This window comes from Pelodiscus sinensis, chromosome 3 (genome assembly GCF_049634645.1).
Source record: "Pelodiscus sinensis isolate JC-2024 chromosome 3, ASM4963464v1, whole genome shotgun sequence".
NCBI lineage: Eukaryota > Metazoa > Chordata > Testudines > Trionychidae > Pelodiscus > Pelodiscus sinensis.
The window spans coordinates 62,737,097-62,751,161 of NC_134713.1; the positions used below are offsets into that span (position 1 = coordinate 62,737,097).

The 14,065-nt window shown below is 44.8% G+C and overlaps 1 protein-coding gene across 7 annotated transcripts in view; it reads left to right on the plus strand.

Annotated features, from left to right (window-relative positions):
* The window catches only part of ORC3 (origin recognition complex subunit 3), a 69,204-nt gene that overhangs the window by 33,393 nt on the left and 21,746 nt on the right, over positions 1–14,065 (plus strand). For all 7 annotated transcript variants that reach the window (XM_075923856.1, XM_075923853.1, XM_075923854.1 and 4 more), the window contains 2 exons: positions 10,601–10,717; positions 11,650–11,729. In XM_075923856.1, coding sequence (XP_075779971.1) covers positions 10,601–10,717; positions 11,650–11,729 — 197 coding nt within the window. The remainder of the gene's footprint in view (positions 1–10,600; positions 10,718–11,649; positions 11,730–14,065) is intronic.

Below are 14,065 nucleotides of genomic sequence, written 5' to 3' on the forward strand. Positions count from 1 at the left end.
ATTATAAAACTAGAAAAGCAGGTAGGAGTCCTGTGGCACCTTATAGACTAACTGAAGTGTAGGAGCATAAGCTTTCGTGGGCAAAAGTGGGTCTGACTAAGTGGGTCTTTGCCCACGAAAGCTTATGCTCCTACACTTCAGTTAGTCTATAAGGTGCCACAGAACTCCTCGCCGCTTTTGCAGATTCAGACTAACACGGCTACCCCTCTGATATAAAGCTAGAGAAACTCTTAAGCATAAACTACCTAAGAGTTAATACATTTCTTTTGTGGTAGGTTATCCACTCTGGAATTTCTTGTATCTTCCTTTGACACATCAGGCACCAGCCATTGTTAGACAAGATTCTGAATTAGGTGGACCACTGGTTTGATTCATTACAGCCATTCCTGTTTCCAAATTACTTGCTTGGAAGTCTGTGGAGTATCTCTGTGGTTTCATATAGGTCTCCCTGGATTTATAAAATCTGATTTTCATTACTGTCACTTTCCCTGAAAATTTCATGAGAGATAATAGAAATCTGTGTGCGCGTGTGTGTGTGCGCGCTTTCATAGAGCCAGAAGAGGTATATCATGTATTCTGAATGCAGTCATAGAATACAGAATTAAAATTAGCTTGCCAGCTATCTCTGAAGAATAAATTCTTAAGGCAGACAGAATTAAACTATATTTATTTATAATTATTTCACATTTTATTGTAATCTGTTAGTATTTCTGCAGTGGAATAAGACAGGATGTTTTCTTGGTAAACAAACCAAAAGGTAGCAGATCACAAGTCTGTTGCTTGAAACCTAAGAACTTGGGCAGTACAGGTTGAATCTCTGTGATCCGGCAACATCTGTGGTCCAGGATGAATTTAGATAGCCAGATGTCCACGTACCATGGATATTGCCAAGTCCCTTAAAGTTTGTTTACAGCCACCAGTCCTGGCTGTAAGTGTATTCTGTGCTCTTATTTAGCTTTAATTTACTCCTAAATGTCTCCTAAGAGCCCAGTATGCAGTGGAAGTGTTGGTAATTGCTGCTACACAATATTGACCTTCTGTGGTTCAGCAAATTTTCTGGCTTGACACCAGTCATGTCCTGAGAGTGCTGAACTAGAGAGATTCAACCTGTACTTCCAAGCAAGTGATAGCCATTTGACAACAATCCATATTCTAGGAGCCATGAAATGCCAAGCAAAAGTCCTTGAAATGATAAAGGTCTGCCTTCATGAGTAGGAATTGAAACAACCAGTCTCTGATCAGATGTTTCATCTGTCACAGATCTGTTTGCCACTACATTTAATTCCAACCAAAACGGTTTCTGATAAGCTATCCTTCAGAAGTCATGAAGATGTTGTTCTGATTGATGTCTTTCTGTACTACTAATACTAAGATCTCAAACTAAGACAGTTTGAAAAACTGCTTCTGTAGTCCCACGCAGACCTAGAAGACACTGAATTGTTACTGTTAAATTCATCTTTCCAACAGCTCTTCCCTCCACTCCCCCAGTAAAATAGCCAGCCATTACAGTAATAACCTGTTTTGCAGATGGGCTGTTGCTGAGAGGAGAAATCTAAACATAAATTCTCTGATAGAATATTACTTACTCCGCAGTCAGCCAAAAAAGGATCTGTAAAACCTGTGTGAAGCCAAGTGAAAGGGGTTGTTTTTTTTTTTTTTTTTTTTTTTTTTTACAATCCGTAGAGGAGTTAAAACAATAAATCCCCCCCTATGGTCTTTATCTTGGTCTAGCTGACAGAACTATCTTTTGTGCCCTTCAAATAAGGTTTTATATTTTGCTCATGTCCCATTTGAGCATTCTACAAATTGATGCTTCCTTTATCTTTTGCTTTTCAATCTATTTTAATACTGAATGTCCAAAAAGACTTAAACTTAGTTTTATCAGTAACACCATTTCACCATCTTGGGATTTAAAACTTTTACAAAATCAAAACCTTCTTCATGTCTGCAATGATTTAAGTTCATCTTTCTCTTCTGTAAATAGATTTCATAGTAACTATTACCTCTTCTAGAAGGTTGTGGTGCTGAACACAATTCATCAATACTTTTCCTACTGTATCCCCATCTTACAAAATCTAAAGCATGCATACATACAATTAGACCCAACACTCTTTATTTGGGCAGCATCTTATTTTATTTAAAGATTGATTTCCAATTCCACTTAATAGTGTGTTTTGTTTTTTGTTTTGTTACGTTCTGACAGCCGTATCAGGTAGGGCAAATCAGTGCATTTAAATGATCTCTGCTAAACATACACATTTTCAGATTCTCTTTCGTGGTGTGTCACAGGAAGAGGAGATCTCCAATATTAAATGTTTATGCTAGCCAAGGATATGATCTCATACTAGATAGTCCTTCCAGAATAGAGTGGAATTAAACTATTTTGTTTTAAGATGTCTGCTAAGGAAATGCCAGCTTCCTTGTCTATGTACTAAGAAAATAGCCATCATAGTCACAGTAATGCAAATATTTAATCTCGGTCCAGTAATTGCTTCAGTTGCACTGTTTCCTTTATAACAGAAAGGCTATGATGACCTTATTACCCATCAAGTAAAATGTATCAGAAGGAAAGGATTTAGTTTTAGGTCTATCAGCCAAAAGGCACTTCTTGATAAAGTAGTAGCTATGCCAAGGAGCTATGTGGCACTAAGGAGGAAAACTCAAAATCTACTGTTAGACGTTTTTTCATCTACATTGTTGACTTCTCTTACCCAAGTATGTAACTTTGATATGTAGGATAGAGCCCAAGATTGAAGTCCATTTTTGAAAATTTGAATGAAAACAGAACAATTACTGAAAACCTCAGTGTTAAAATTATCACCCTGTATTGGTTCAATGTTGTTTGTGGCTCTAAGACCCAGTGACATAGTTTAGAACTGATCAAGTCTTTTCCAGAATTCAGAGATGTTTGAATCTATGATATTTAATTCTTCCTCTTAGGCTCCCATCATCAGTGTTAAATTGCTTAGTCTTAAGAGAATAATACAGGATGAACCTCTCTAGTCTGACACCTTCAGGACTTGACCAGTTCTGAACCAGAGTTTTCCAGACCATGGGATGTCAGTATTGTCTTGCAGCATTACCAACACTTCCACTGCTTACTGGGCTGTTAGAGGACATTTAGGGGTAAATTAGAGCTAAATAACATCACAGGAGACTGAGAGCCAGGCTTGGTGGCTGTAAACAAACTTATGGGACTGCGGGGAAACTTGGCCATACTCAAGAAAAGTGGACATCCAATCCAGCTAAGTAAAGTTGTGCTGGACCAGTGAGTTCGGGACTAGAGAGGTTCAACCTGCTATTAATAGTTCTAAAGTTGTTGTAACAATAACAACAGCAGAGCCTTTATTTATCAAATAGAACTCTGCCACTATTGTGTAGGGTCAGCTTTTGGTATCTGCATGGGACTTATTAGTCCTTAAGACTGAGGGCATGTCTATGCTAGGAAATTATTTTGAAATAAGTAAAAATTGACATCTAGCTCCCAATTTAACAAAATCAAAATAGCATGTCCCCACTAAGGGGAAGCATCAAAATTAGAATTATTTTGAAATTGCATGCATATATATAATTTGCTAAGAGAGAACAGAACAGAATCACTGTGGGGAAGCCAGGAGGACAGATATGTCCTGTGGCTGGCAAGCTGTGACACATGTTTTCAGGGGCTTCTCTGTACAGCTGCATCTTACATGCCACTCCTCCACTGCCTCCCCTCTCACAAGACACAAGGGAGACAGTGTGCTCTGTTTGCTCTTATGGATGCCACAACACACAAAGCATGGAGCCAGAGCTTCTGCAAAGTAATGCCAGGCTCATGGGCTTCATGGCATAGTTTGTCCAGACTGCTTCCATGTTGCTTCAGCAGGATGAGGACCAAGACCTGCAGGACAAATCCCAGTGTGGACCGAAGACCCTGATCACCCAGGTCCTGGTGCTTCTGCTGCTGCAAATGCCCTTCAGTCCTGTGGATGTCGTTGAACACAGCTTCTGGTGGCGGGAGACTAGTTCACACTGATGGGTCTGCTTTGTCCTGCAGCGATGGGACAACCAGAAGTGGCTGCAGAACTCCTGCATGTGGAAGGCCACCTTCTTTGAGCTCTGCAAGTGGCTCGCCCCTGCCCTCAAGTGACAGGACACCCCCCCCACCTCCTCCCCCCCCCCCCCCCGTGAAACCCGCCATCCCTGTGTGGAAGCGCATGGCTGTCCAGTATGATGAGCATCCAAGGGCAATGGCCACCACTCTGTTGGCATGGGAAAATTGTTGGGGCCCTGCTCCTGCAGGTAGCCAAGGGCATCAACCAGGTATTGCTACGGAGGGTGGTCACTCTGGGCAATATGGACAGCAGAGTTGCCACCATGGACTACCCCAACTGTGGGGGGCCCATAGACTGCATGTACTTCCTCACCTGGCCCCAACCACTGTGCCTCAGACTACGTCATCAAGAAAGGGTGCTTCTCTATGGTGCTGCAGGCCCTTGTGGATCACAAGGGACGCTTTGCTGACATCAGCATCAGCTGGTCAGGAAAGATGCATGACACCCACATCATCCGGAATGCCTGCCTGTTCCGAAAGATGCACGCCAGCACTTTTTTCCCTGACTGCACCATCCAAGTCAAGGAGGTGGACGTGCCGATAATGATCCTGGGCGATGCAGCCTACGCCTTATTCCTCAAGCTCATGAAGCCTTACACGGGCAGCTTGGACCCCGCCAAGGAGCACTTCAACGCCAGGCTGAGCAGGTGCAGCAAGGTGGTCGAATGTGTTTGCAGCCATGTAAAGAAGAGTTCAGAAGTCTCCTCACCCATCTGGACCTCCGTGAGCACAACATTGCCTTTGTGGTAGCAGCTTGTTGTGTACTCCGCAACCTCTGTGACAGAAAGGGGGGTGGGGACTTTTTTCTGCCAGGGTGGGGGGCAGAGGCTGAACGGCTGGCCAGGGAATTTGGGCAGCTGGACACTAGCGCTATCAGAAAAACACATCAAGGGGCTGTGCTCATCAGGGAGGCCTTGAACCGAGTTTTGTGCAAGGCCAGTTCTGAGACTCTCCCCTGTTCCTCTCCACAAAGGGCCTCTACATTCCCTTTTTGTGCTTTTCCTCCCCCCTCACATCTCCCCCTCCTCTTCAGAGCAAATAATAAAGCCTTCTTTATTGAAAAAAACAGGGCTGTTGATTTGGGGGCGAGGGGGGCGGAGCATAGGCAGGGGAGGCTCTGGGGAAAGAACCTGGAATGGAGATGGGGAGCTCAGGGATGGGGCTGGGACTGGTGCCTGAGAGTTCCCATTGCCTCTTGTTTTGGGCCCTGGTGGCCCCTGGGGAGGGGGTAAGCTGGGAGAGGAAGCAATGAGGGGTAGGAGGTGGCTGGTGGCCTGCTCAATGCACGACGCTCTGCACTCCATCACCAAGGTGAGGGAGGAGCACATGGCGGCATGCTGACCTGTGGACTGGTCCCAGGTGTCCTTCTATTGTTCCCAGTTGGCCCAGTGCTCCTCCCGGTTGACAGTCCATTCCTGGCACTCTTTTTCAAGCCTCTGGACAAGGGACTGCAGACAGGCCATCAGCTCCTACATCATTTCCTTGCAGGTTCTTTTCCTCCTGTGGATCCCGTGGAGTCATGCTGATAGCGAGGGAGGTGGGGGGCGCACCAAGTCCTTAGCTGGCCCAGCTGTGGGACAAGTGCAAAGGGCAGTCATCACAGGAGACACTGTGCATGAAACCTAGACCTAACTCTGAGCTAACACCAAAGGTCTCAGTTCAGATGATGGCGCTGTGCTTCGAGCAAGGCCATATGTTGCCTAGACAACGTGCACTTCCTAGCAGGGGCAGCGATGTCCCAGGGGAGCATCGCTTCACCCATGGCCTAGGGACAAGCAGGCATGGGAAGGTGCCAGCCAGATCAGGAGCCTGCAGGTGGGAGGGGGGAAATGGGTGGCATCCTGCACACACCAGGTCCAGCACTGGTAGAGTCTCGCAGAGAGAGAACTTCTATCCCTGTCCACTGGAGTGGGGAGAGTGTTGGGGGCAGATGCTGCTTGCCAGAGAGAGTGCTACTGGGTCTCCTCCCCTGCCCCCCTCCTTCCCTTGCAGATTTCCATATATGAGATCAGTCTCCTCCGCATCTCCGCAATTGATTGGGAGCAAATTCTGCCTGAGTGCAGGTATGATTCTGTGTTGTGGTGTGGCACTGTCGTGTGGTTCCATGACCCCAGCCTCCTTAGTGGTGGCTTGTTGCAGGAAGGTGTCCCACTATGGAAGCTGGAGTAAGGCAGGCCTCTCCAGGAACCTTGTGAGAAGGACCAAGGGGTTCCTGTATGAGAGCATCATGGAGCTGAGAGCATCGTCCAACTGAATGCTCCAGACTGGTACTCCCTGTGTACAGGCTGTTTTTCAGCCCCCAGACCAAGTAGGCTAAGAGAGGAGCATGCAGCCCCTTGCAGTCCACCACCTGCCCCTGCATGTAGATAGGAAAAGTTATAGAACTCACCTGAAGTGCCCTCCCTGTGTTTGCCCAAAGCCTGGGAGACATCCTGGGTGTGGAGGACTGGCTCCAGAGTGAGGAGCAGGTCTTGGCTGGTGGGCCTGATTGCCACAATGATAGGGGGAGGCAGCCAAACCCCCCCCCCCTCCCAGGATGGCATCCAGCTGTTCATAATAGTGGCAGCTGTGTGGTGCCACCCAGCAGCATCTGTTCTGCTCTGCTCTGCTCCTTGGCCTTTTTGTAGGCCTGACAAAGTTCTTTCACTTTCATGTGGACCTAGTCCAGCATCCGGGTGCGTACTTTGTCGGCCAGCCTGGCCGACAATCTGGCCATAGACCTAATCATTCCTCTTTCTGGTATGGAGATCCTGAAGGTTGGTGGTCTCCTTCCAGACTTTGATGAGGCTGGAGCTCTACTGTGTCCCTCCTTGGCTGTCACTTTCCAGGGAGCAGAAGTGATGGAGCCATGGGAGACTGAGCGAGAATTAGGGGGTGTTCATGGCTCCCTCACTGGCTATTGTCTCACATAGGGGCTTGCAAAACTGCCGACATGCAAGAAGTCCTTCTGCTGCCAGGAGTTTAAGCTCCACAGGAGAAGGGGAACACTGGAAATGCCAGGTGTGGTTGGAGTGGTCAGAACTGCACTGAGAGAGTCCTCTGGAGGCCAATTATTTTGAATTAGCAGCACCAGAGCATCCACACTAATGCTATTTTGAAATAACTCCATAGTAGACCAGGGCTTAAGCTAGGGGTGGGCAATAATTTCTGAGCCCTTATGTCTGCTCCCTGCCTATGGGTCCAGTGGGGTGGCTTGGCGGATTGGATTGAAAGGCTTGGCGGGCTGGATCTTGCCCACCCCTGGCTTAGAGTAAGGTCCAACTCACTGTAAAGGTGGTAGAAACTGGCCCTTAGTCAGTAAGTCCTCTATAATGTATGTGAGTATTCTTATATGCACCCGATACTTCATTTGGCAGTGTTTACTGTTTCCCAGAAATGCATTTCCTTTGTATATATCATTCAGAACTGATTTAATTTGCAATTGAATTACAGAAATGCTTTTCCATCTCTGTAGAAGTGTACTGTTTATGTAAAGCAGGCATGTCCAAAGTCCGGCCCGCGGGCCAATTGCTGCCCGTGTTCCGATTTAATATGGCCCCCGCTTCCTCCCCCTCTCCTGGCTCCCCGGCGCTCTTTTGAACTGGTGCACCCAGCGCGCCGCTTCCGGCCGCGCCGTCGCCGCCGCCGCCGCCCATGGCCTCCGCGGTCCTAGAGCCTGCCCTGTAGGGCACGTCCGCAGCCCCGCTCCCCCACTCGGCTGCGGGTTCGCCCTGCCCCCGGGCCGGCGTGAGGCCGGCGTGCCCTGCGCTCTCCGCCCACCTCCGACCCTGCGGGCCCTCCGCCTTGGGGCTGAGAGTGCGGGGACGGCCCTCACGCAAGTTCACTTCTTCAAATCTGGCCCTCTTTGAAAAAAGTTTGGACACCCCGATGTAAAGGAATGGGAATTGTATGTAAACTTCTGTAAACTTGGAACAGAACTTTGAAAATATCTTAATATGTTAAATTTTCTGTGATTTTTGCATTGGGAATTTTGTTAGCCATCTACACTATGGATGTGTCTACATTGGCAAGATTTTGCGCAAAAGCAATTGCTTTTGCACAAAATCTTGCCACCTGTCTACACTGGCTGCGAGTTTTGCGCAAGAACACTGATGTTCTACTGTATGAAATCAGTGCTTCTTGCGCAAATACTCTGCTGCTCCCACTCAGGGATAAGCCCTCTTGCGCAAGTTTTCTTGCACAAGAGGGCCAGTGTAGACAGCAACGTTAATTTCTTGCACAAGAAAGCCCAATGGCTAAAATGGCCATCGGAGCTTTCTTGCGTAAGAGAGCGTCTACACTGGCACGGATGCTTTTGCACAAAAGCAAATATTTTGCTCAAAGGCACATGCCAGTATAGATGCTCTCTTGCGCAAATACTTTTAACGGAAAAACTTTTCCATTAAAAGTATTTGTGAAAAATCATGCCAGTGTAGACGCAGTCTATCCGTTTTAAACCTGCATGTCTAACAGAGAGATCTTTTATAATCATCAAAATATAAGGGCACATATTTATGGAATGAGACTGCCTTTAATGAGCCTTTTTAAAGGAGAGGTGGTGAAGTGATCCTCTTTGTGTTAGGATAGACATAATTGATTCCTGGTCATCCTAAGATACTTGATCTGGTTTTACTTGTCCCCTGTCTACTTAGGGTCTAAGATAGATGTTGAGAGAGTAGTTATAGGTTTACACTGTGGTTGAGATCCTGAGCCCTGATGTGGCTCTTTTATGCCAGATAAAAGGGCCAAAGCAGAATAAAGGGGACCCTAAAAGCTCTGTGTACACAGGGGAGGATTCCTGTGCCACAGATTTCCATGAGTCTGCCGTCCAAGGACTTCTTTGCAAGCTGTAGCACAGGGCATGTGTTGGCAGGACAAGCATGTTAGGGACAATGTTACAATGTACAGCACTGTGGAGATTCTAAGCTGCATTGTGTTGAGGCTTACCCTTAGGCCAACCTAGTGAAACTGTAATTTATACAGACACCAAAAGCTGTTTATGATGTGGTTGAGAGTTGGGAAATATATTTATGAAATAAATATCTCAAAGTGATACCACCCCAAATTTGACTGACATACAAATTATTTAGGGGCAGAGTTTTACAATGGAATGTTAGAGAAGGGATTTGCTTTATATTACAGTCATTTGATAAAAATCATCATGGAACTACATGCAACACATAACTTTGCCCAGTTTTATTGCATTAGTATCACCCATGTTTGAACTGGATTTTTGAAATGTATTTCAAATAACCTGAAGTAAATATATAAGAACAGGTGAAAATACTTTTATTTATAAAAGCCTAAGTACCCCATCCATTCAATGTTCTGGGTGGCCATTCCATAAAGTAAAACCACATAATACAAATACCCATATAATGGAAAGGACTTCTCACCTTGATTAAAGTACTTGACATGTCAAATGCCACAAATAAGTTATCTATATATTTTCAGTCTTTACAATAGAGTGAATGCTGCTGTTTTAAGTTTTTCGAAATGTGAGTACTTAAAGTTTTTTGTTGTGCAAAAAAGCTTTTGCCTTGGTTACTGTTGATTACAGTTGAACTAGAAGTACAGGGATAATGTATGCTTTTTAATTTGGACTAGTTGGTTCAAAGTTGTGAATCCATTTTCAAGAGTTGGAAGAGCTCTTCTAGTCTATGAAAAATCTATCCTATATGCTTCAAGTTTTTAGAATGAATAGATCTCATCCCCTTCAGCTGGTTTTTATTGAAAGGCATGTAAGAACCTAAAAATACATATGGACTCCTAATGGGATTTTTCCAGAGTGCTTAAATAGGTCCACTGCCTAACTCTCATTGATTTCTGTGGTAATTAGGCATGAAAACTGCTCAGGGACTTTTGGAAATACCTTATGGTCTCTAAGTACTCTTGTTTTCTGGTTACTATGGGCCAAGTTTTCAGTGTGTCACATCATTAGCTGCATGTAATATTTCATTTGTTATTAATCAATTTTAAATTAAATTTTTTTGTTAATTTTTAATTGAATTCCAATATCCATGCAAGTGCAGCTAGACACACATCATGATTAAGACATTATCTAGTAAATAGAAACCGGTGAATGATGTATTTCTTAACTTAATAAAAATCTGAAATTGCGAATCTGAATAAATGTATGCTGAGCCATATAATTCTTAAATAATTGTATGTAGTTACAATATGTCTTGCTGGTTAGCAAAAAGAAGTACCAACTCTAGTGTAAAGACCACGTTTAGTTGCAAATCAACATGTTGTATCAACCAATGAAAATGAATCTTTTTTTGGAAAATGAACCTAAGAAATTACAAATGTGAAACAAGACTGAGATCAGTTTAAAGTCAAGATTTCCTGCAAGGTGGTTTAAGTCATTATTAAAATCAATTTGATTTAAATCAGTTCTTCGTGGTTTGTCAGAATTTCAGTGTTCCATTACAATATTTTATTTATATGTTTTTTAAATTATATTTGGTGAATGTTTCATTCTCCTTTGTTCTGGTGGATATTGAATTTGTTGTTCTGTCATTTTAGGAGGTTACACAGACATTATTGGAAGACTTGAATAGTTACCATGAGAATTATTTTCCAGTTCTGAGATGCCTTCATGTTTTCACAAGTTCTCTTCCAAAGTATCCTTTGGGCAAACAGGTGAAGTATCATTCCCTGGACTTCTTGTGTTTCATGGCTTGACATCTTTACAGATTTGAAGCCCACCTTCTCCTTTCCTTTCCCCTCCTCCCTCCATGTCCTTCCTACATGCAGCCAGATATTTTATGTCTTTATTATGGACTAAGAGGAACAGCACATTGTTTCTTTAACAGTTTCTCTCATATTCTTGTAAGTAAACAGCAGAGGGCTGCTAGGGGAGAAGGAGATGCATAGAACACCCATTGCCTCTGTGATTAGGCTTTTATACATCCTGTTTCTCATATGTGGTACAGACAATTTTCCATTCTTTCTGCCATCAGTCAACTAGTTACTAATGGTTAGATTCAGATGAGAATTAACATGCTTGCATCAGAAACAACATAGCAGTGATGGGACAGTCATGTATACTCTTAGTTGTATTTTGACTTGTACCAGAGCTCTGGTACAACCAAACTCAGTTTCCCATAACATGCAGTTATTTTTGCCTCACATGCTCTTGTTAATGCTACAGAACATTCCATGATGTGCATTTCCCCAATGATTCTAGATGTACCAGATACTTTGTTATTAGATATGGATCTTAGCTGTGAATTCACTCTGGACTTTCCTAATGTTTGAGAGTGTGGAATGTTTACATCGGGGGTTTTTATTCAGGTTCATTCCTAATCGCTGCATTCCTGTCATCTGAATGGACCGCATTAAAACATAGTGCTTCACGGCAAACACATCTTGACACCACTGAGGACCTAGTCTCATGAGATGCTGAAGGCTCTCATTTCAAATTGCAATTAGTGAAAGTTGAGAAAACACAGCTCCTCACAGGATTACTCTGATAGTCAGTCAGTCAGTCTTTGTTTTGAAAAGTGAATATAAAACTAATTACTTGTTTTGTAAAACATTTTTGTTCCCTTTACTTGTGTACTGGTTTACAGATCAGAGAGCTGCACTGTGCATGTTTGGGAAAGAGAGTATGGGAAACAGAAGAATATGGGTCAGCTGTTCAGTTAATGAGGTAATCTTTCAACTTTCCATTTTTGTGGGGTTTTTTTTGTTTTAGACCTATAGAACATCTGCCCTCTGTTTCTTTAGAACTTTATACTTAGAATGCTGCTTGACAAGTATTGCAATGGACTATGTTACTGATTGATTGAAAATAAAATTGGCTGTCACTTTAAATTTGCATGCCTACTCTTTTCAGTGGAACTGCCAGAAGCTATTTGAGGCTAGATTCTGACATTTTCTCTCATGCTGTTTACTTCCTGAGTGGACTCAATGATTTCAGTAGGACTCCTTTAAACATGAATGAGAGTATCAGAATCTGATCTTCGGTAATTTGTTTGGAATACAGGCAGTCCCCGACTTACGCGGATCCGACTTATGTCGGATCCGCACTTACGAACGGGGCTTTTTCGCCCCGGAGCTCACAGGCAGCGGTCAGCCACCTTGACCTCCGGGGCGAGAAAAGCTGCTCCCGGTGCCCCTGGTCTGCTGGGGACCGTCTCCAGCAGACCAGGGGCATCGGGAGCAAAGCAGCAGCCCCGGCGGGTTTGCTCGCGGTGCCCCTGGTCTGCTGGAGACGGTCCCCAGCAGACCAGGGGCACCGTGAGCAAAGCGGGTCCCGCGCCAGAGCAAAGCCTCAGAGGCGAGGCACCCCGCCGCTGCGGCTTTGCTCCCCGTGTCCCTGGTCTGCTGGGGGGGAGGGGGCGCAGCTAGTGTGCCCCCCCACAGCAGACCAGGCTTTTGTTGTGGACCCTGGGGCAGAGCAGCTGGGGCGCTGCCGGTTGGTCCCGCAGCACCGCTCAGCGCACTACTGGACCAACCCGGCAGCACCCCAGCCCTCTGCCCCAGGCGTCCTGATTCAGCCGCTGCTGGTCAGTTTCAGCAGCGGCTGAATCAGGACGCCTGGGGCAGAGCAGCTGGGGTGCTGCTGGGTTGGTCCAGTGGCGCCAAGGAGCCGCGCTACTGGAGCAACCCAGCAGCACCCCAGCTGCTCTGCCCCAGGCGTCCCCAAGTCAGCCGTTGCTGAAACTGACCAGCGCTGACTACAGGAAGCCCGAGGCAGAGTTGCTCTGCCCCGGGCTTCCTGGAATCAGCGGCTGATCAGTTTCAGCAGCAGCTGACTTGGGGTTCTTAAGTTGAATCTGTATGTAAGTCAGAATTGGCGTTCAGTTTCAGCAGCGGCTGAATCTGGATGCCAGTTCCGACTTGCATACAGAGTCAACTTAAGAACAAACCTACAGTCCCTATCTTGTACGTAACCCGGGGACTACCTGTACTTGTTTAAATGATCGTATTTGTTTTTAATATTTATTAGATCATCATAATTTGATACAATTGTTGAATCCTTTGGTGATACTCTTTTGTTGTTGTTTTTTTCTGTATAAAATGCTTCCCAGATTTGCATTTCATCCTTAGGATGGCCCGTACATTATTTCTTTAGCATTGTAACTTCAATAAAGGTTCCACCAAATCAAGTTTTATATTGACTCAGTGTTTTAAAATAGAAAAAAAAGAAAGTATTTAAAAAGATATGATGTGGTTGCTACTTTACAGTTACAAGATTTGTGTAAATGTGCCCTATGATGGCAGGTGTCATGAAATGCTAAGATAATAGGATTTAATGTTGCTGTTGGCATACAAGAAATGATCCAGATAGGCACAGAGTTGGAGTAATGGGGAATTCTTTGAGGGGGTCTATATTTCTAAATATGGGATTTGGCACCTCTGACACTGAAGTGTGACACTGCATAGAAAAGCCATGTCTTTAGAGGGGGGGACGGATGGTGAAAGAGCATGCTCTCGCTAGGATGATGTCGTCATTTCTCTCTGTGCATTCCTTTTCTGCCCCTGAAAAGAACTGAATGGATTTTTTTTTTCATGTTCACAAGTTAGTTAGCTTATTACTAATAGTTACTGTGGGTATTGAGCATTGATGGTCATTCCTAGTAGTCAGTTGGGAGCCAGGATCTGGAGCCAAGGGTTGGAGCTTGAGGCAGAGTCCAAAGTCAACTAAAGGATTCGAGCAGGAGATAGACTTAGGAAGAGCAAGACACCAGTGTAGAGTTGGAGTAAGGAGTTAAGAGGGTAGCAAAGCTGGCACCTGGTAGGGTGGTGGAGCAGAGATTTCATAGCTGAGGTCTGCTTAAACTGCAGGCATGTCCAAAGTCCGGCCCGCGGGCCAATTGCGGCCCGTGTTCCGGTTTAATACGGCCCCACAGGTAATTTGGCAAATCTATCTTTTATGGCCCCCAACGAATCCATATGTATTGAGATGAATACATTGTAAAATCTCAGTTAATGTCAGTTGGTCTAAATCAGTTATAAATATATTTGGACACAACATGTATA